At 50.3% G+C, this 22,633-nt stretch overlaps 1 protein-coding gene across 2 annotated transcripts in view; it reads left to right on the top strand.

The window, feature by feature from the left end:
* Window positions 1-451: 451 nt before the first annotated feature.
* MMD2 (monocyte to macrophage differentiation associated 2) overlaps window positions 452-22,633 on the top strand; it is a 47,015-nt gene continuing 24,833 nt past the window's right edge. The window contains exons 1-2 of one of the 2 annotated variants that reach the window (XM_019542010.1): window positions 452-578; window positions 675-1,079. In XM_019542010.1, the coding sequence (XP_019397555.1) occupies window positions 1,033-1,079 (47 nt within the window). In that variant the 5' untranslated portion in view covers window positions 452-578; window positions 675-1,032. Of the gene's footprint in view, window positions 1,080-22,633 lie in introns of both variants that reach the window. The other variant, XM_019542012.1, reaches the window with a different exon arrangement.

Below are 22,633 nucleotides of genomic sequence, written 5' to 3' on the forward strand. Positions count from 1 at the left end.
CCCAGGTTGTCTTCCTCACAGCTTTTGGCATGAATAGGGGCGACCCCAGGTCCCCTCAGGCTGGCAGGTCCAGCAAGCACACTCGGTGGATTGGGGTGATGTGATGGAAACCCAGGATGAACCCCACCTTGCCCTGCCTGACCCTTTTGTGACTACACCTGGGAGCAGAGCCCCAGACTGAAGCAGGGGGGTGCTGGGCACAGCCAGCTGCATCCCTCCTCTGTTGCCCTGCGGGATGCCCCAGCCCTGCGTGGGGGCTCCCAGGCTTCATCCCCTCTCCCTGTCTGCCCCTCAGGGGGGCTCCATCTGCCTCCCTCTCCCCACTCCCCCCACCCCCAGCTTAATTACATTTTAAATTCAAATCTGCTGCCATTTGATCCGCAGGGGGTATTTATAGCTCCTCTCCAAGTCACCATGTCGGATAAGAGGATTGGGCAGGTCCTTCTGGCCATGGGCAGGGAGGGATTGTATTTGTCTCTGTCTTTCTTCTCTGCTTTCCCTCCTCCACATCTGAGCAGCTGATTCTGTTGCATCAGGACCCGGCTCACACTCTCTCGCTCGCCCGCCGTCTCTCTTAGGTTGCCTTTGTCTTTACTGTATTATTCTCTTGTGCAACAGTGGGCGGGGGGAACCTGAGCGTGGCCTTGATTTTTTTTTTTTTCCTTTCTCCTTAGCATTTTAAACACACGCACAGAGGCACACACTCACACACTGTGTTAGTGGGGAAAGCGAGCGAGCGAGCTGGTCTTTGGTCCTGTGAGTTGCTACCTCCCCATGCCTGAGCCAGAAGACAAAGCAAGAGCGGATGAAGTTGGTACGGCTCCCCCAAGGCTTGCAGCTTCCTCCTTGGGTGGCAGGAATCACAGAGACACCCCCGGCCCCTGCCCGTGGCTGAGCTGAGAACCTGCCTCAGGGATTTAACCTGCTGCTCCTGGATTTCCTCTCCTCCTCCCCCTCTTGCTTTGCCTCTTCTTCTCCCCCCATCCACATCCCCTGGACAAACCAGAGCTGGATTCTCATGGAACTGCCAAGATGTTCATGTCCCGAATCCTGGATTTTCAGAAGACGAGATACGCAAGGTAAACCCAAGTGGATGTGTTTTTAAATCTGTGAGTCTAACTGTTTTGCAGCGGGTTTCGAAACACAGATGATCCCCCTCGCTTCTTCCCTTTCGCTCCAGGAAGCAGGGACTTGCGGGACATAGTCCGTAGGTCTGGAAAGATGCTGTGTTCTCCAGAGCAAAAGGCAGTTGGTGGGTTGGTACCTCCACTTTGGTTTTCTGGGGATAACAGGAATTGTTTTGTCTTTCTGCGGCATCTCTGTACTCTGCCTTGCAGCGTCCCAGGGTGCAGGTCTGATCAATCCCATTTCCTTGATGGAGAAACTGAGTCAAAAGTGCCCCCCCCCTGGATTTTGGGTGTCTCGATTGTTGAGTTTCCTTGCTGGGGGTGCTCTGATCCACAATCAGCCTTTGGAGGGGCGGCATTAAACACCTCTGAAAATCAGTCCCTGTTTCAAATTGGGGCACCCAGAATCAGCAGTCGCTGTCAAGCCACTGACTGTGTCTTGTTCAAGTTTTTCACAGGCTTATGAACAGGCTGGAAGGCACCTCGCTCCCAGCTCTGGGGCTTAATTTCAAGGCTCTCCATCAGTCTGTGAAGGGAGAGAGGTCTTGAACCAAAAGACACCCCAGGGGAGCCCCACAGTGTGGCACCAATCTGTTACACAGGGAACGGGCATTTTTCTGAGATGGTCCCATTACAACCCTTTCCCCCCGCAAGGCTTGATCACAATACTGAAGTCAGTGCAGGCGCTTTTTTCCCCCATTGTGCTGTTAGCAGCGAGCAAGAGCTCTGGTGGGTCTCCGCATGAACAGGAGAATAAAGGATAATTTGTTCTGTCTTTTCTGACTCAGCTGCTTCCCAGGTGGGACTACCTTATTGATCCTTTCCTTAGCCCAAAATAGAAGTCTGCATTTCCAGTGTGGCAGGAGCTTCCCTAGAGGTAGTAACTTGATTCAGTGACTCAGATGTGTGAGGATCTACCACGGGGCCACCTGCTTAAGAGGATACCTGATGAATGATCAGTCCTGGTCAAAGAACTCATGTCCGGTGCCTCTGGCCAATCCATACTTGAGTGATACTCAAGACGCTCACACGTAACCAGCAATAGGAAACGGCCATGTGTTTGCATTGGGGAAATGCTGTATATACCTGAATCACGAAGATAGGTTTAGGGATGAGTCAAAAAGGAATAATGAATACTGGGATGTAGTGACATTTTCAGGTGAGGTTACCGTGGAAGGACTTGATGAGAGGGTGTTTGAAAACAGAATTTCTGTGCTGAATTCAGTACTGGTGTCACTAAGACATAGACCACGCTATGACATAGACCAGCTAGAGACCAAGTCTTTTAGGCACAGAACAGGTACTTTGAGCCAAGGTTTCCTGCACATGGGTCCATGGTTCCTTTGCCAGTGTCCTCTAGGGGAAGTGCCGGGGGGAATGATTACATTTTCATCTGTGATCGGTCCGTGGCCTTCCAAAGAATTGTTCTGGCAGGATGGTTTCTATGAAAGACCGCGTTGACTTTGTCAGATTCCAGATGGCTACTATCATATTTCTATTGAAAATGACTTTTACAGTCAGTTTGTCCCTGGAACTGGGTTTGTGGTTGCTCCCCGTATCATTCAAATGAAGACTCGCTTCTCGTCCCTTCAGTTGCTGTTTAAATGTCCTCTGCTCCTATTGAAGAACCATTCTGACGTTGTACAATTTTTTCTTATTAATTTTGTTTGTGTGGAAATGGGCTGATGTTTTATAAACTTGCTCTATAAGCTGTTTAAATGCTTTCCTAAACACATTCTTTATGAAAACCAAGAGAACTCAGAATTGTTTTCACAAATCGTTATGGCAATCTGTTCAGACGAATGGGAGGACATGAATGCTTAGTGCACCAAAGCAGCATGTACTGTATTCCAGAAGCCGATAGATCCCTTTTTAGAAAATCCTTCTTTCCAGTCAGAGGGCAAGGTCTGCTAGATGTAGTTAGGTGCATTTTTTTTATGACTTTTGTGTTGAATGGGTTGCTTGGAGTTGGCTCTTAGGACCGGGCGAGCTGCAGTGTGAGTAGAACAAGGCTTGTTCAGTGAAACCTGGTCAAACCCCTTAGAGATATGGAGAAGTTTTGAGATCTGGGGTATCAACACCAGAGAGCAAAACTGGCCCTTTGGGGAATTTTGTGTTTCAGCCTTACACCAGAGCTGTGCTGAAGCATGTCGCCAGGCACCCCGGCTGTAAATGGGTACCTGGTCATTCAGGTTGGGGAGTCAAAGATGGCTGGTTGTGGTGTTGACCACATCACGGCTTGGTGTGTCATTAGCTAAGGTCCTTGATGAACACAAGGCCAAAGCTGGATCCATCAGCTTGGCAAGGTCTTGAAGAGCAAGGGGCCAGAGCTATGCATCTCAGGGTCACAGTCAACATTAGGAGTCAGTACTGGAAAGGAGATCCCCTTCTCACTGCTCCTTGGCTGGAAGTTGGCAGTTGAGTTGGGGGGCTTAAGGAGAAGGGGCCTTAATGGAGGAAAGAGCCACACTATACCACCCCTTCCCAAACTATATCTCTCAGGTGGAAGGTGATGACCTTCTGGCATCTTCTTGAATCTTTCCCCTTGGGGTGACTCTTGGGGCACTGTGGGACAAACAAGAGCTGCATCTTCCCAGTCCTTTGGAGACGGATTGCTGTTTCCATGAAGGGCAACCCATCCACTACTCTGCCACCTTCTCTTCTGCTCCCCATGGCAGTGTTTGCTCCTATAGATGCTCACCTGCTCTGGTGGTGCAGGCATGGAAGCCAAGCTACCATTGCTTTAGGCAGTAGCTGCAGGTCTACACTGGATGCCATAGGGAGCATCTGTTTTCTTCTGTATCCTCTGCCTCATGGGCTGGGTTGGGAGGACTGTGCTGGGCAATCTGAATCCAGTGGGTTCTGCTGCCTTCACTAGCAGTGAGTAAGTAGCCTTAAGGTAGGAACCTGGGGACCTGTGGGAAGTCAGGATGGTCCAAGAGAATCCAGCATGCAAGAAGAGATGAGAAGACTCTTGAATTTCACATCAAGTAATGTAGGTGTTAACGTCAGGGCATGGCATTAACCCAACATCTCATGAGGTTGGTGTGAGATCCTCTTAGCCTCCTGTTTAAAAATAGCAGGTGGATAATTGTGCACTGCAGCTCCCACGTTATACAGGAGATCACGTCTCCCCTAACACGGACTCTTTCACCTATGCAGAGTTGAAAAGCTCCCCATGTTGTATCCAGGTAGCAGGGAAAATGGCATTGTTTTCCACCACCAACAGATGCACACAGGCTCAGGCTGTGGTCCAGAGAGGAGCATCATGAAACGGAGAGGTACATTTGCCAAGAACCCAAGGGAAGCCAGCTGGGAGAGGGCCTTGCTGTGCATCTGCAAAGGAAGCAGCTGCTCCATCCTCTGCCAGACAGCCTTCTGCAGATCAAGGAGCACGCCGCCATCTTCTACCTACTGCTCTCACTTCCACATTTGTCTCCCATTGGACTTTCCACCTTATCAAGAGTCTGATCCTACAAGGCACCAAGAAGTCCCAGCTCTCTCTGACATCAGTGGGAGCTGGAGGGATCCAGTGCCTTCCTGAATCAAGCCCTTACTTACAAAGATTATCCATAGCTTAGAAGAGATGACGTCCAAAGAGAAATGGGGTCAGATGGTGCTTGAGTGGTAGAGGCAGGCAGGGACAAGAGGCCTAAAAACTGCCACGAGGCTTGTTCCTTTATTTGGGTCCTTAGATTACTTCCCTGTAATCTTTTCTATGCCAGGCATGGAAGTGGAACATAGCAATGTCCAGGTTTCTCAGGAAAATTTCCAAGCCCGCCAGCCTAATGCCTTGGTCATAAGCAGCCGGACACATGATGCAATTCCTACAGCGAGGGGCTGGAACAGCCCAAGGTCCATTGGGACAAAAAATCTTGCGCAGCTGTGGTGGCTTATGGGAGCCTAGCACAGGGGATTATCCTTAGCGCCGGATTGCTCACATTGTCAGGTAGGACCTTATTCAGTGACTAGGCCTCATAGGCTTTCTGGCAAGTGACAGGAACTAGGGTAATCAGTCACAAGACCTACACTGTGGCATGAAAGGGAGGGATGAGTAGCCCACTGGTACATTTGACTCAGAAAAGGAGGTGGGGGTGGTCTGTGTATTGGAAAGAAGTGCAAATACAGCTCAGCTTCTCAGAAGGGCAATAAAGCATATGGGCACATGTTGAAAGAGGATGGGAAATACTAATTTTTGTGCTGTTTATTGCTCCTTGAAAGATCATAAATCCCTAATCTGATAAGAAGTGTTTGGAGCTGCCTGTCCAGTTCGAGAGAGAACCAACAAAGGCAGAGGTTGATGGCAGCTGGTGGTCAATAAATGCTGCCCCCCCCAACACACACACACACACACATACCCTTGAAAACACATTCAGATGAAAGACCCGTTGCGTAAAAGCCCTTGCACAACCAGAATTAGAAGGAAACAATCAATGAACGTGTGTTTAATGAACTGCCAGATAAGATGGGAGAAGGTTCTCTACTTATGGGCTGAAAACATTGCCCAAGCTTTATCCAAGGTTGGCGCCTTGCTTAAATAGGAGATGACTTCAAAGAGGAGAGGAAGGATCACTGCAGAGCAGGGGAGGAAGAAGGAATTTGAAGGAAGGGCCATATTGAAGAGCAGCAGAAAAGAAACTGAGTTTGATTCCATTTAGTGGGCAGGCGAGTCCCTTAGTCTCAGTATCATGAAGCAGCTTCTTGTTAGAAACAAATCCCTTATTTGAGAGCATCTTTTGCTTTATTCAGTTGTTGAGGGAAGAAGCCCCTTTGCCATTAACATGCTGGGCTCCCTAACGGTGGTCTCAAAATGGGATGTGCACTGGAGCTTGGATGTGCCTGTGCCAATACCATTGAAAACCAACCTCGCTGGGATGTGCTGCTGCTGGCCTCACCTCTTTCTGTGTGTGTGCCTGGGCACAGGGGAGGCTTTAAATCATCTTACCAGCAAAAACACCCCCTTGTCATTCATAACTTGGTGATGCTCTGTAGCAAGTAACAGTATTCTTTGGGCTAGATCATCATCTACGCCAGGACCCATACTTAGTTGTGACACAAAACAGTGGTGTGGGTTACACACGGGGAGGGGAAGCAGATCAGATTCCTCCTGCTTTATCTGGCCACCTCCTGCCAGCCACTTTCCCTGCTGCACCTGCGTTCTGCCACCTCTGTAGATACATTACACCTCTTTTCTACACCCAGCAAATGGCTAAGTACCCTCCTTTGCCAGTTATGCCCTCTTACACTGAACATAAAAGTTATACTTCTATCCCCAGCCGCCCTGCGTGTGACCAAACATTTCTACGGATGTTGTCCCCATACTGGATCTGAATATATTACATATACGATGTATCTGAACTTATTAGTCTGATGGCTGTTATCATTTTTCAGTCCCACATGGGGTTTTTTTTTTCACAGAGCCAGGCTAAGGAAACATCTTGTTCCCCTCCCTGTGGGCACATCAAGTGCTTTCTTTACTTTGGTAATGGAGAAATGTAATTTAAAGGAGACATGATAAAAAGTGAACCATGGTGTCTGGACTGTTTCAGCAGCTTGAGACCATGGAGTATAGATGGGTGTGTGTTGGGAACTGCAGGCTGCACAGTGGCAGAATCACAGTAATTAACTGATACGGGTTCAAGATTTAATTTATTCAAGTAACAGGCCCCAGATATTTTTTAAATTTGTCTGCCTTGAGCTTGCAAACCCATAATAACAATGAAAACAGAAGCAGCAATGAATGATGCCACTTAAAACCTCCCAGCCAAGGAAAGGCCGGGGATTGGAGAGGAAACCTTAGTAGATTTAGATCCAAAATTCACCTTCAGGGATCCTTCTGCAAGTCCCAAAAGTGGGCTGTGATGTATCTGAGCATAGAGTGCAACCCTTGGTGAGGGTCTGCTTCCTAGGTGCATGAAGTTAATACAGGGCTTTATAAAAAAGTGTTTCCAGGCTGGAAAGGAGATGTGCTTGGGCTTCGGTCAAGAGGAAAAATGCAGCGAATGGCCCAGGCTGCATATGAAACCTTTCATCTCAAGGTCACCTTGTTCCAATCCAGCTCAGAGAAGGGATGGCTATAAATTGTTGCCAACTGGAGAAATGAGCTTGAGTCTTTGTTTAGTTCTTGCTGGGCTGCTTGCAAACACTGTGATCATGATAACCTCGATTTAGTACTCCAACAGGGTTATGAAGAAAGACCCCGCCGGTCCCCTGCCAGCTGGGGCTGCTCCAACCCAGCGCAACATGCTGCGGTCCCAGGTGCACGTTCAAACGGCACGTTCAGAAGTAATAAACACTGGCGTGAGATGCCCCGGGGTTTATTGCTGCGAATGAATTGCACATGTAGACATGCACAGTACGTCCTCTCTCTCCTGTCCATGCCTTCTCTGGCTGGTGGATGGATCTGAGCATCCAGCAGGTCCCTTCCATCACTAACTACGGTGTTGGATTTCAGCCAGGCGTGACTCTAGCTCTGCACAGTGATTAGTGCTCCTGTTTCACAGGATGTGACTATGTAGCTGTTGGGCCTGAACCAGCATAGTGCATAGGAAACACCGAAGAGGACCAGGAGGGCAAGAGGAAGTCACTAGGCATCCACGAGAAGAGTCACCGCAGGCCTCGACTCAAAGCAACAGTCACATCTGCAAGGAAACATAAAAGCCCCTCGCCTGACGTGGCTTCCTCCCAGTAACTTCTCTTACACATCGCATAAAGATTCACCGTGCACACAGATCCCAGCAAACACATGGGGAAAATGTATAAACTGGCTCAATAGGCAGGAAAGAAAGAAGGAGAATGATTGCTGTTACTTCTATTTGTAATTCCTTCAGGGTCTTTTATCAATGTATATACACCGAGGAGCATATAGATAACCAGGGGGTCTCAGCCCGGGTCAGAAGCTGAGGCGAAAGATGATACAAGAAACACAAGGTTTATGTTTTGCTGGAGCCAAGTGGGACTCAAATCTCAAAATGTTCCCATTCGAGTCAAAACCTGGAAATGGCTACTTCTGATTTGGCCACAGTGCAAGTTCCCCTGCTTTAAACATGAGCCTGAAGTTCGTCACAGATTAGCAGAGATGCGGGTACTTTGAACTTGGGGAAAGTTTGAACTCGGCTCCGTATTTGGATCCAGAATTTGTAGCATGGCTGCCTGGCTGGTAGTTGGAGGGGTTTATGCATGGGGAGACTGAAGGAGATAGAGAAATAATTACCTTCATGCCTGATGGCTTACATTGCAGTGCCCAGCTCCCATCAAATGCCCTGACTGAAATCATAGCATGAGAGTTGCTTGAACTCTTTTGTTGCAAATAACACTTGCTAAGATGATAGTCCTCACTTGTTAGGCCGAAGAAATGTGTGAACTAGTGGTAAGTTTTGGGGAGCTGCAAATGGATACCTGAAGGCAGATTTTCCTGACGTGTATTTGTGCCTCATATGCATTCACTGAATCACTCGGGCAGCTGGTTTTAGTCGTCTTCAAGCATTGCATTGAACTCCAACCACCACGAGAACCTCATTATTCTAGATGCCGCGTGTGTACAAGGTGGGAGGCAGTCTCTCTTGCTATTGAGTCAAACAGAGAACTTCAGGCCAGTGACTCACCTACAATCCCGCAGGTGGTAAGTACGGCGCCAGGACCAGAACGCCACTCCTCTGACGCTTGGTCCAGGTCACTTGCTGCGATATTGCCCTGGCTCTGACCAATGGTGCACCTTGACCACAGGTTAAAACAGCTGTTTGTTGTGGATCTGTGCCTTGCGTGCAAGGGCAAGGCCACTTCATGGGAAACTTGAGAGCTAAAAGGACGAGAATTCATGACCTTCATTCATGAAACAAATGCCAGCCTCTTTGCAAAGTTCTGTGGATTCATTAAAGGGTCTGAGCCAAAAGGGTCAAACAGGGCAACGTATTTGTTGCATCTTTGTTGGAGAAAGTTGGCCAACGTCTGTGCTCCAGAAGAGTTGGGCCTCAGCACAAACCAAGGGCTGACAGGCAAAGCTGTATTAGCATCCCCGCTGCAGCCCCCATGTCTCAATCGCTGAGGCTGCAGCAACCCCAAAGCTGCCCTAACTTAAATGCTCGCTTATGCTTTAACTTATCTCCCTTACATCCTGTAAGTCAGAAACTGTGATGAAGGTAACATAAAGCTTTCAGCTTAGCCAGTGAACCCAGCTTTCCCACTGACTTGGGCTGCCAGAGAGATTTTTTTCAGATTTTGTTCCCAGTAACTGTTGGTGTAACACCTGCGTCTGCACTGGTGTCTAGCGTCCGGGCATGCGGTGTTCTTTGTGCCCTCCGATCGAGTGAAACATTTCAAGCAAGCACATAATGAATAGTGAATACCAGATAATGCACTTCCTGGGCTGAGTTCTCAGGCACACAGGCAGCTTTTGCTAACATTTGGGAGCCGCTCGGGATTTGCAGGCATACTTGTGACTAATCGACTGTTGTCAGAGAGCTCACAGAGATCAGATGAAATGAGCAAACCCAGCTCGGCAATTTAATTAGAGAGCATAGTCACCCATCCATCTGTCCTTAAAAATGCCATGACCTGCTATTAGTGCAACATCATAAATTCCCTCGTAAGAGTTTGCTTTCCTACAGTCAGACATGCTACAAAAGCTGGTGGAAAAAACATACCTGGATGGATGACTGGGATTTACCAAGGCACGTTAAAGGTTAGCTGCTGAATTTCAGTGGGATTTGGGTGCTTACTTGCTAACAAAATAGCCGGCTCTATATGTGTACTTGTGTATAGGTGTATGTATGTGTGTGTTTGCCACCACTTGCAGGATTGTTTCCATTAGTAGTATGACCCGGGCATAGTCTTGGTACAAAAATGTACACAAAGCCTTGTTCCCCTGAACATGTGAGAAACAAATAAGAGCTGGCAGTTTCCTTGCTCAGATCCCCCTGCACTAGCTCCCTGCATCGCTGCAATGGGCTGTCTGGATGCTGGGTTTCCTTTGGGGTCATGCTCACTGGGCTCCAGAGTCTTTTAACATGCACACCATACAGCCAACCTCTTACCCCCGAGCTGGCACCAAGAGCAGCCCCTCAGTCTGCCGAGTGTGGGTCTGACCCGTTGTTCTGCTAGTTTATGGGTGGTTAACTTGACACCTCTACTCTATAAAAAGGGCTGGACCGTCCCTTCTGATGGGCCTGATGGTGTTGGCACCCCAGTGGCTTTAACAAGTCTGGGATTGTCCGTGGATCCAAACCTTGCCCGCCTGCGGCCCGTAGCACCTCTCAGAGTAATATAAACCTCTGTGTGTCTACACACATCTTATTGCTATTTAACATTCATATGGTAGTAGCCTGCCCCAGAGACATCTGGGTAGGGTAGAGTCCCACTGTGCCAGGCTCTGTATGTATGTACATACCCAGCCCCAACCTGGCAGCGTTTGCAAGCTAGGAAGACAAGTGTTCCAGGGGAAGAGCCTCCTGTGCTTCATTTTTCAGTCTCATTCTGGTACTGCAGTTGCCAGCACTTTTAGTACCATTAAAACAGCGCTAAAGAGACAGCAATCTGGTCCTTGCTCCCTCAGCCCCACCCTCTGTGCTCTCCTCTGTGGTCCTTCCACCAGGAATGGATCTGTCCACAAGCCAGCCGAGGAACCTGGTGCCAGGCTGATTTCTACAGTCTCTCCTCCACCTGGCGTGGGGAGCAGAGGAGAAAGGGGGCTATATTTAAAACCTGCAGTGCATAGGGCTGTACTTTTGAAGTCTAGAGCACCATATGCTTGCGTAGGAGAAAAACAAGGAGCACACAGATGCAGGGAAAGAGGCACAAAATCAGAGGCATGTGACCTTTGAAGAGGGGGGTGGATAACATACACGTGTGTGCCTGCATGGGTGTTATCGCAGCCGGCAGTCCTGGGAAGCTGGAATTTTCAGTGGAAAATAATTTCCAGGTTGCTTAGTAAAAAGAGTGGGGGGAAGGCCCAGAGTTGTAAAATTGTCCCAGTAACTTGGCTTAGGCAAAAATGTTCTTGCTACTGTAGAGGTAGGGGTCATGGTGACTGGTCCATGCCACCTTGCTGAGTGGAAGGGGATCTCAAATGTCAGAGTGTGTCCCAGGCTGGAGATGGTGGCCGTAGCACTGTCTCCTGTCACAGAGCTCTAGTTGTCAGCATCTCGCCTGCAGTCGGGTGGGGTGTGGGTCTCACCCAAGCAGCCAAACCTTGCGTGCATGTTGCTCCTTGGCCACACTGATTTTCAGCACTGGACTAAACTCCCCAGAAACTCCCCTAATTATAAGCCAGGGAGAAGAACAAAGAGCAAATCCTATTAGCCGAGTCCAGAACTGGAGCATTATAAGATTACGGGTCAGAAGAGGTGCTTGGGCCAGGCCCCAGCTTACAGGAATTTACATCAGCAGAAACACCAGCTTCAACATCCACAAAGGGACGGCTCAGAGTAATGCTTGGGTCTGGCAGGTATTAGCCCAAGACACGTGGTCTTGATCTGTGCTTAGGCTGGCTGAGGAGGAAGGGTTGATTTGGAGAGCTTGCTGTCTAGCAGGGATGCTGAGTGACCAGGCAGAGCAAATAGGGACTGAGTGCTGTGGGTGTTAGCATCCCTCTGAGGCCATTGCTTTCTCTGCCTCCGGAGTCAGCCCAGAATTGAGACAGCAGTTCTGGTCTGACTCACTCGCAGGCTCCATGACTGCTGCCAGAGCGGTGGTGACGTGGTTGTCAGGGGAGATGGGCTAAAAAGAATAATCCTCTTGGCTTGTTATGATAATCAGTCCTAAAGGACTGCAGGGCCTTGGTCTGGTCTGCACAACCAAGGGCTGATGGAGGCCCAAAGAAAGTTGGGCCATGGAAAGGTGGGCCAAACCTGGGGCCTTTGCATAAAATCCCTTCCTGGTCTGCAGAGGAAGCTGAAGTCACTGGAAACCAAAGCCAAGGAAGGTGGATGTGCTTCTCAGTGTGGCCACAGGGACAAAAGAAGAGCTGTTCCTCACCAGGCAGGTGTGCCCCTGGGCAGCGGATGAACTGGACGTCAAGGGACCTGAGGTTGTTCTTGGGTTTGCTTGTGGGAATGGCTGTGGGCAGCTTTCTTCCTCTCTTCATCCTCCAGTTATGCTTTGGATTAGACTCCAGCTTTCGGCACCCATCTGCCTCTCAGGGCGGCTCAGAGGCTCAGTTTGCAGGTTGTAAAAGATACCAAGGTTGGAAGCCATTCGACAGGGAAGTGCGCTGTTCTCTCCAGACCCCAGCCTGGGGCTGGGCAGCTCCTGCAGACCACTGGGACGGCTGTCATTTTGTAGTAATATGAGAACATGCTTGGTATTTGTAGACGGCCCGCCCTCTGATGAGCAGCACTGGTGAGAAAAGGGACTTGAAGGGGCCCATTGGACTCCATGGAAAGATTTTTATAACTTCAACTTTAGATCAGGCCCGTAATATCCCCATTTTCCTTGCCACAAGACTGGTGGCAGCAGTTTGGCAGCACCATGTGCCGTGGAGCTCAAGTCACCAGCCCTCTGCCAGCAGCTCCTTTCTGTCTTACCCATGTCTGAGAAGCTGATGGTCCCCGCATCACCTTATCCCAAACTCAGATTGGGACTTATGCATACAATGAGCATCCTAGAGTCTGCATCCTCCCTTGCCCTCAGTAGCCATGGGGTGGGACAGGATGCTGGGTTGGTGGACATACAGTGTGATGCTGTTATGTTCTAGCGGCTGTTGGTACCACCTCGCTGTCCCCTGAGCCATGCCGTGGAGATGGGACTTGATTATAACTCCATCACAAAGCAGTAGCCTCAGGCATCCTTAGGTCTTGCTGAGGACACAGGACCACCTCGCACCCGCCCTGCTGTAAGGGGACAGCCATGCTGCAAGCAGTTGCCCTAACCTGGGTCTATTTGTAAGGGTCATACTAACCTCTGGGCTGCCCAAGTTTCTTTAAGTGCTGAGACGATGCTTGCTTTAACAAAGAGCTGCGAATTCCCAAGAGGTGCGTTGCCCAGACAACTCTTCCCACTGACAGATGCCTCAATATTTACATCCTGTTTTTTTTTTTTCCAGCAGACCCTTACTTCCATCTCTGACAAGCTGTTCTGTGCAGCTTTGTGTCGCTGGTTGTGATGCGCAACGGCTGTAAGGCACGGGGGCCACAGGGCAGGATGGGGAAAAGGCGCTAGTGAGGCCTCGAGGTCTCAGGCCTCAAATGTCCTGCTTCTTTATTTGTACTTGGCATCCAGTATGTGACGGGTTTACAGATTCACAGAAGTTCAGGGCTGGAAGGGACCTTGTGAGACCATCGGATCCAGCCCCCTGCTCTGGGCAGGAAAGAGCACTGGGGTCTAATAACATCTAGTCTAGTGCGTCCGGTCTCCTTTGGAAGATCTCCAGGGTAGGCGCCTGCACCACTCCGGCTGGAAGTCTGTTCCAGAGTCTGGTCATGTGAACCGTGAAGATGTTTTCCATTATATCCAGTCTGAAACCTTCTTCTAGGAGTTTATGGCCGTTGCTCCTGGTTTTCCCCGGGGCGCCTTGGTGAATAATTGTTCGCCTCGCCCCTGATGCTCACCCCTGATATATTTAAGGTAAGGTTAACCTGAAGACGGTAGGTAAGAAGGGTTACGTTAACCTGAACAAGAAGGTAAGAAGAACCCGGGGAAGGTAACCTGTGGGGAGCTTTGTCTGAGAGCACTAGCGAGGGGCTGTTCAGCAGCAGAGAGGTGTGGGCTGCTCTTTGCAGGCAGGCTGAATGCCAGGATTTACCTTCAGCCTGTCTGAACTGCACGGGCAGCACTGCACGTGCTCGTGACAGTGGTAGGGGCAATGCGGAGACCGGTCCCTGCCCTTACGCTGATGGGATAGCACAGTGTTTTGCTTGGGGTTTCCCTTGCTGGCGGTGCAAGGGCCCGGCTTGCCACAAGAGGTCATTCTCCCGCAGCAAGAGGCATTTGGAGTCGTGGGAGATGCTGTTGTCACACCTATTGCAAAGCGCTCCTCATCTGGTGTCGAAGACCCCTCACCCTGTTCTGTCTCTGACCATGGCCAGTCGGATCCTGTGAGCTGCTGGGCACCATCCCTTCCAGCTCTACACCAGTCGCACCATCCCCATGCCTTCTGGGCAGCTCCTCCTCTTGCCCTCCGGTATCCAGTTTGCTGCTCCTGGTACCCCCACCCCTGCCCAGGAGCCTTCCCAAGCTCCGTGCTGGTCCCTACCGTGGACCTCCCTCAACTCATTTCCCACCAGGCCATTATCTTTAAATCTATCCTGGAAAATGACCCCAGCCTGAGGCCAAAGATGAGCAAGAGCTGGTCCTGATTCAGCAGTAGGGTGTCAGATTGTCATGGCTTTAAAACAAGAAGCGTCTTGTTTCCCTGGGTTCCCTGAAATCCTAGAAAGGCTGGTGTCTTGTTAGACCTACAGGGCCAGAAAGGGCAACTTCTCCAGGCCCCAGTTATGGGAAGGCCGAATGACCGGGACTTTCAACCGTTCCATATCTAGGCACAGAAAGTTTTAATTGCAGGTTCTTCTTCTTGCCTCTGGGCCCCTGCTCCTAACACATCAGGCTCTGTAGGCAGTTAATTTTCCTAACAGCAATTTGGAGACACCTCTAAGACTTCCCTAAAATAGGTTTTCTGTCTCTTCAGACTGGATACTAGTGCAGTGATGTGGCGGGGGCTCTCGCAGGGCTGCACCACTGGTGCCGAAGGTGCCCGAAGGGCCCAACCTTTCTCTGATGCCAGCCAGGCTTTGATAACACCAATGCCCACCTCATCTCTATTCCTGTTCATCAGCAGGCCTCAGCGCCCTTTAGAGCAGCTTCATTGCAGATGAGGAACGTGGCTTGGCCCATGGCACTCAGCAGGCCAGCAGCACAGCCAGGGTCAGCCAAGTCTCAGGCCAGCCCAGGGACAGATCCACGATGCAACTTTTCTTTCCACTCGCTTTCTGGTGTGAACTTGCCAGAAGGTTTTACTGGCATAGGCCTGGGATGAGGCCGTGATACACAGTGGGGGCAGCCACATATGAGCTATGCTGCTCTTCCACCCAGATGGATGCCACTAAACCCGCTCCACCCCATCACGGCATGGCACTGTATCTATCTCAGGAGTGTGTTTGCGTGTGCATGTGTGTAATCTCAGCACTTTAGGTCCATGACCTTCAGAGCTCCCGCTTGAGACTTCAGGCCTTCAGCGGCTCACAGCGAACTTTTTCCAAATCCTCTTCCCTCGCTACCCCCCGCGCAGGCAGAGCCGGCGAGCCGCTCTCCAATCTGCATGGGTTCAGTGGCAGATCTTCATTCTGGGATGAAAGCGGACAGTGAGAGAAAGAGAGGGGGGAAAGAGAAAGAGAGCGGATGAATATGGAAAGTGGGCTCTGCACTTTCCTTTGATTCCAGCAGACAAACATCTCTTTGTTTTGCAGTCCTGAGACTTGTGGGCTGGGGGGCTGTTTTAGCCTCTCTCTGGGAAATAGGGCCAGGGTAAGACAGGCACCAAATAGGGTAGTAGGAAACCCTTTGGCTGCAGTTAACAACCTGTGCATATTAATTCTGGCAAAGACTTCCATCTTCCTGTCTCGGGCTGACAGCTCCACAAAGCGCAGCAAACTGTCTGCCAGAAGCAGCCACTGGAGAGAAAAGGGGCCTGGGGTCCCTCCAGCTCCCCCTTGTCCGATCCTTGCCTGCTGCCAGCGGGGAAGGGGGCACTGCACGGGAGGAAGCAGACACCTCGTGGTGACTCTGCTGGTCTCCCGGGCCCTGTGTGTGTCCTCCGCGGCTCCATCCAGGTGCTGTTCTGTGGGAAGTTGTACTTGTTCCTGGAGCAGCGTGTCCTGCTGGGAACAGTGTCATCACCTGGATCTGAGAAGGCCTGACCGCCCCTTCTGCCTTGGCATCTCGCAGCAGATGTCTGTGTCTCAGAGTATAAGGGGCAAGTTCAGGGAGGGTCTCACAGTTACCCCTATCCTAGCTTTCTGCAGCCAGCCCTGCTGTGGCAGAGGGGTCTCAATGTAATGCTCTGTTTGGCCTCCTCACCGTCATTTCATACTTCCCTTTCTGGTTCCTTCTTTCTTTGGAAGGCATCATCTGACCCAATGGGGCTGCTCCACGTTGTGCCCCTTGGTGGAGGGGAAGGCAGAGAGCAGCGTGGCTGAGATAAGGCTGTATCCATCCCATCCATCCAATGCATTAGGGCAGGACACATCTCAGGGAGATATCATGATGATGGTTTCCGCCTAGGTGGGTTTACATACCTGGGCTGTCCTTGAATGACATGGTGTAGTTGAGGGTGGAGATTTGCCCATTGCACTGTGGGCAGGGCCCCTTGTGAGAGTTTGCAAATGCCTCCCAACGGGCTATACAATTTATGGTGCTGGGGGATTGCTTTTGGGCTCTTCCTGAGTCTAGCTTGCTCCTTTGGCCTTTTGGCTAGGGCCAAGTGAGACTAGGGGGCATCTGAACGTAGGATGCATGCAGCTTGCACATAGGGTGCCTGCCATGGATCTGGGAGTATCTGGAGCCCCAGGCTGAAGAGTCTGGGAGGGAGGCCACTTGCTGGTGGTAGCACCATGCAGACTTGAACGATTGAGCTCTGCTCAGTTGAGAATATTCAGAACTGATTCGGCTGATTTGGCCCGAGATATAAAATGAAAAAAATAAAAAATCTCCCAAACACCCTGTCTGCTCCCGAACAAAGAGCAGCAACTCCCTGCTTCTTTTCCAAAGCCAGCCACCATTACTGCAGTGTGAAGTGGGTAGCCAGCTATCTCCTCATCTGCCCAGCCCCCAAAAGGTGCCTAGCCTTTCTCCTTCTCTAGTCTCCACAAACTTTGGCGTCACGTTGAGTGGTCTCATAGATTGGGCGAAACCTCACTGAGACCAGGAAAGGAACAACAGGCTGTTAGCTGATTTTTTTTTTTATTGAATGCTGTAGACCAGGGCTAGGCAACATTTTTTGGCCAGAGTGCTGAAAACACCCACAATGTCTACCTTGCAAGGTGCTGGAGTGCCGACATGCCGGACCCTGGAGCAGCTGTGTGCAGCCTCCTGGCTGCAGCCGGCCCACGGAGCCCAGTCTGCTCCCAGCAGGGCTTGCAGCCTCCCAGCCGCCTGCTGGCAGCAGCCTGGGCTCCGTGGCTTACAGCGGCTGCACGTGTGCCGGGGGTTGCTGTCCCCTGCCCTAGAGGGTCATTGAGAGCAGTCAGTCAGGTCTTTAAATGTATTTTCTTTTCCTTTACCATGTACCTCTGGATGGCTGGAAGATGGATGGACTCACGGGCCTGTAGTTCAATAGGTTGATAAATCCCAAGGGTGAAATGCAGACAGCCCACAACCAAGGGGGAAGGGCCATTCGTTCCAAGTCTTCAGTGAGTCTTTAAGCAGCAGCTAAATCAGGTACTTCCTTCATATTGCAAATACATTTTCCATGTATTTGCACATGTATGTGTGCAAGGAGCACCACAGGGCACCATGTGTTCTTGGAGCCAGTCCCACAGTCAAGAGATTTGGCCTTGGGAGTCAGATGTACCTGGCCTTCAGCTCCCAGCAGGCAGAACAAGGGAATTTTCTCCCTTCTTGATGCTTACTTATACTAAAAAACTCCAAGAGTTTTTCCAAAGAGAGCTCTTTTTCCAAAGAGAGCTCTGCTTGCCTGCAGGCAAGTCACCCACGAGCCATTTGTTCAGGCCTCAGGCAGAGACATGAGGCAGAGCTGCTCTCAGCCTTCTTGGCTGATCTGAGCGTACATCGAGTACTTAATGTAATTAGAGTCCCCCGTGCCTTCTCCTACCAGGCCTGCCTGTAGACAGGTATTCAAGCCAGCCAGCAGCTCAGGTTTAAAGCTCTCCTGGCTATTCTTCCACTGAAGCTGGCCCTTCTCCAGCATGGCAGCCCTCAGAAGGATGCCCTGGAGGAAATGATATAGGCAGGCAGGGTGTAGGTTGGCTCAGAGAGCAGATAGCCAGATGGTCATTCAACTAAATGCTCCCTGGCTTGAAGTGCATGGCTGGAGCAGAGTTACGTGTGTCACCCTTGGATTTGGGCCCATGCATCAACTGGGCTACATATGGGAAAGCCTGGACAAGGCTTGGACTGTCAGCTTTGGGGGGGCAAAAACTGTCTTTATGTCCTGTGCTCATACAATGGCCAACCCAGCAGGGCTCTGCTCCATGACGGGGGTCCCCAGGGCCTATTGCAACAAACATGCTCCGTCATCGTGATGATATGGAAGGTCACAGAGGAGGTAGGGGCTGGGTCTTGTCACATTTATGCTGTTTTACAACAGGGGGATGCACCTGAATGCTAGATCTTTGGAACAAGTTAGTGGGGATCTGCCAGCTGCTGGCAGCATCAAGCCCATGGTGGGAGGCTGGAGTGCTCCCCTACAGTAGGGGCTGGCAGGTGTCCAGGGCAGCCAGAGAGGTAGTTGGTACTGCCAGTTCTGATGCAACCATAAAATCATAAATCATAAAACATGAGTGTTGGAAGGGACCTCAGGAGGTCACATCTAGTCCAACCCTCTGCTCAAAGCAGGACCAGCCCCAGCTAGACCTCAGTCTCCTCCAGCAGCAGGGTCTGTGCTCCTGAGCCCTTCTTCCCAGAGACTTGCCTTCCTCCTGCTGGAGACTGAAAGAAGGCCTGGGGCAATAACACCTACCCAGTCCTCACAGGCCTCCCTTGGGGCCGTAGTGGGGCTGTGTGTGGCTCTCCTCCCTGTCTTAGCCAGCGCTCAGAGCCTGAGCACTTGGCGGGTTGGAGCCTGAGGGACAAAGCAGAGAAGGGCAGGGTTTGTGAGCACTTCATATGCCAAAGGGGGGCGAGATCTGCTCCGAACAGCCTGCTCTCAGCACAACAGACCCACCCAGGTACCATAGGCTCTGAGCAGCCTGCTAATTGCACATCCCCTGAAAGGGACTTTACTTTGTCTGGCCTGAGCAACAAGCCCAGCTGCTGCCAGGCGATGCATGAAGAAATCCCCAAGAGCACATCTGCAGGAGGCGCTTGGGGGAGCAGGGATTTGCTGCTGTGCATTTCAGGCGTCAGCCCCTGCATCTGTGGATGCATCTGCCAGGGAGGGTGGATATAGGGCTGGCATTTGCCAAGCCACAAGGGGCTTTCTTGAGGAGAGAGGGAGAGCATGGGACTTGGGAGAGAGGAAGAGCAGCCCAGAAGTGACGAAGCTCTGGCTGCGCTCCAGTACTTCCAAGCTGCAGTCAGACGGCGCTGGCTGTGCAGACAGAGCTGATGCATCCCCAGGGGCCCAGCTTCCTCCGGGTGGCCACAGAAGGTGGGTCCACATGTAGACGGAAGAAATGGGAAATCATTAGCATGCTCTAGTATCCTCCCTCAGCTCGCCAGCTTTGGACTGCAGAACGGCTCAGCAAGGACTAGATTGTCAAAGGTGCTTCTGCATGGGCCAAGGGGCTGGGAACACTGGTGCCTCACCCGCATCCTTCTTCTGACACAGCCCGGCAAAAGTGCCAGGAAAACATCCCTTCCCAGGCACCAAATCCCTTGTTCCTCCCTTCCCTCCAAAGATAACAGGGTCCTATCGAGGTAGCAGGTGCTGCTGGCGCTTCCCAGAGTGATCCCTTGTCACAAACTCCGTGCATGTGCACACCCCGAGGGGTGACAATACAGGACAAGAGTGTGCGGGGACGATGGTAGTAAATGTGATTGTGAGTTTGAAAAGTTATTCCAGGTACCCGAGTAAGCCGGAGGTTATGAGGCTCCAGACATGGGGTGTTTGAAGTGCTCCTCAGCTTAACCCCACGTTAGGTCTGTGTGTCTGGGTCCAAGGTGGTGCCTGTTCTGCGATGCTGATACACATTGTGAATGCCTAGCCAGAAAATGGGATCTGTGCCGGGCTGGAGAGCTCTGAGGTGTATTCGTATGCAGTTGCTTGGTGCTGTGATTGCTTTATTTATTGGTATGGTGCCCACTTTGCACCAGGTGCTTTTGGGACACGCGAGGAGACATGACACCTGTCCCTGGGAACTGACTGGATGGCGTGCGTTTAGTCTTTTCTGGGTGACACCGTAAATCTAGCGTTGGTTTTCTGACACGGGGTAGTTACGTCTGATCTCTATGGGTGTAAGGGAGGGCAGAATCAGCCCCAGAGGAAGGGCTGGTAGATGATGTGACTGCCCAGGGCGGCTAGAGACCGACGATGTGCCCTGTGAGAGGTAGTGGGGGGGTTGCTCATCTTTGCTGATATGTCTAGATCCCCACAAGGCCAGACACCTCTGTTCCAGCCGCCTGCGGAGGGTTTAGGTTGAGAGTGTGGTCGGGGGTAGAAAGGTAAGAACGGCAAAGCCACTAATAGAGCCCGTACAACTCCCTCTATTCTGACTTTTTTCTCTGGACCAGATCCTCTCAATCCTGTTCGTGATGCCAATTTATGTCCCAGCCACCTGCGGAGGGTTTAGATTGAGAGTGTGGTCGGGGGTAGAAAGGTAAGAAAGATTTATTGACTTAAGAAAAACACAACTACATGCAGTAACAAGACAAACGATGACAGACAAAAGCAATTCGCATTGGCAACTAACCGGCAGTCCCTCTGATGCCCGATACACAGCAAGCTTCTCTTTTCACAAAGTTCAGTGAGGTCAGGCGTCCCCGGACAACGCCGTCTGAGGGGTGCCGGGAAGGACCCTGGAATGCAGTTCTTGGGCTCTTCGAGGTCCACAATCCCACTGATCCAGGCAACAGCTAACTAATCCTTTTCACAGAGCTGCATCTTCCTTCTGAATGGTTTCCAGATATTTCAGCTAATTTCTAGCTTCTGAAAGACACTGATAATGTATGACCACTTAGATTCCTTTTTCTTCAACTGTCCATAGACTGACCAATAGCAGTACAAGCCTTGCATTCCTTTGATAAGGTAATTTTAACTGCACCACAGGACCTTACTACTTCTAGGCTTTGCTAAATTGACTAGGCCTTACTTTATATAAGGCCTCACTATATCTTAAACTATAATTAGGCTTTTAGCAACAACTTATAACTTATTATCTAAACAAATACAGAAAAACACTTGGTCTAATCTTCATAGAGCCTTCAGCAAGCACTTTTATTACACAGACATACTTTTCAGCTGCCGCACTCCACCCCTTGCTTGCCGAAGCACTATGATAGCTACAGCGGAGATGCCAAAGCCACAAGCACTACATCAGGAAATGGGGAGGGATCTATAAATTTAATTTGCATAGCATGAACGGATTTACGACAACAACGGTTGAAACACCATGTAGCGGTTGCCACTAGGGTAATGCAGAATACTATGATGCTCAAGATGGTTAGCCACGTAGTTGAGGTGACACTTAGTGACACACAAAAAGCACAGATTACATTATACCATTTACATGGCTCGGGCATGTTGACAGCCAGACTGATGATTCGCCCAGCCTCTCAAGCAAGGAGAGCTAACTGAGTGCCTTGCTGAGCCTTTGCTTCAAGGCTTTGCAGCTTATTTTTCACATTATTCCAGTTTTTTAACTGTGGCATGTCTACATTTGATACCCATGAAGTGGGTATCCTGAAGTTGAGAGATACAGTTTCAGAGGAAATTTCTGGCCATTTTAGGGCAATAGCGTGGTTACTTAATTGCAGTAGAGCAACGGCTCCACTTTTAGCTCCTAAGTAACACGAATTACACAAAGTCCAGGTGGTACCATTTTCATGCAGCAAACAACCTGGTCCCGCCCAACAAACACTTTGCCCTATTGTTACATATGATATATTAGGTAACTCGTATAGGCAGGTCATGTTAGGTGGGCTGAGAGGCCAGCCTCTCCACAGGGTCCCTAATCCAATCAAGGTGCTACTAATTTGAACCAAGGGGGACTGTGCCACATACTATGGGCCATCGGGGGTAACTATTTCCCGTATGGGGTGATGCAAATTTCAGTCCCAAAGGCATCCTCCTCTTAGCCCTGTGTTTAGCACATAAGCAGTGGTCCAGTTTCCCTCTTTTACCCCCTGCACCAGGAATGAACATTTTCCTTTAGCACAGCCTTCCCAAGTAGTAAACCAGGTACGTTGACAGGGGTATCTCTTTTTAGATGTTGCAGGCGTCCCATGATGCTCTAAGCCAGGGGGCCATTCTCTATTTTTAATGTTGTGTATTACCTGGGAAAAATGCATGTTTAATGATAACTGGACTTGTGTACAAACAGTACTCCAAGTCTGATTTTTGTCTGCTTTAAAAGAAGTGTCCATCATGACCTGGGCAAGATGGGCTGTCTCTAATCCTACATCAGTTAGCAATTCATCAGTGTGCTGTAACTTCTTTCCTTTGAGCATGCCTCCTCTAGTGAGTAGCCCTACCGCTTGTCAGAGATTGGCTACTTCTTCAGTGTTTTTTTCGGATTTATCCAAGTTTCATACATTCATAGCTGAGTTAAGTTTGTCCCAAAGATAACCTGGAGTATCTCTTTGTCTGCGGGACTTAAGTGTACTTATGGAAAGGAAAATGACTGGCCATTCCCATCTAAGCAACCCTTCAGCTACCTGGGCTCCTGCTGAACAGTTTGGAA

Source organism: Crocodylus porosus, unplaced genomic scaffold, assembly GCF_001723895.1.
Source record: "Crocodylus porosus isolate Cpor-Errol unplaced genomic scaffold, CroPor_comp1, whole genome shotgun sequence".
NCBI classification, from domain to species: domain Eukaryota; kingdom Metazoa; phylum Chordata; order Crocodylia; family Crocodylidae; genus Crocodylus; species Crocodylus porosus.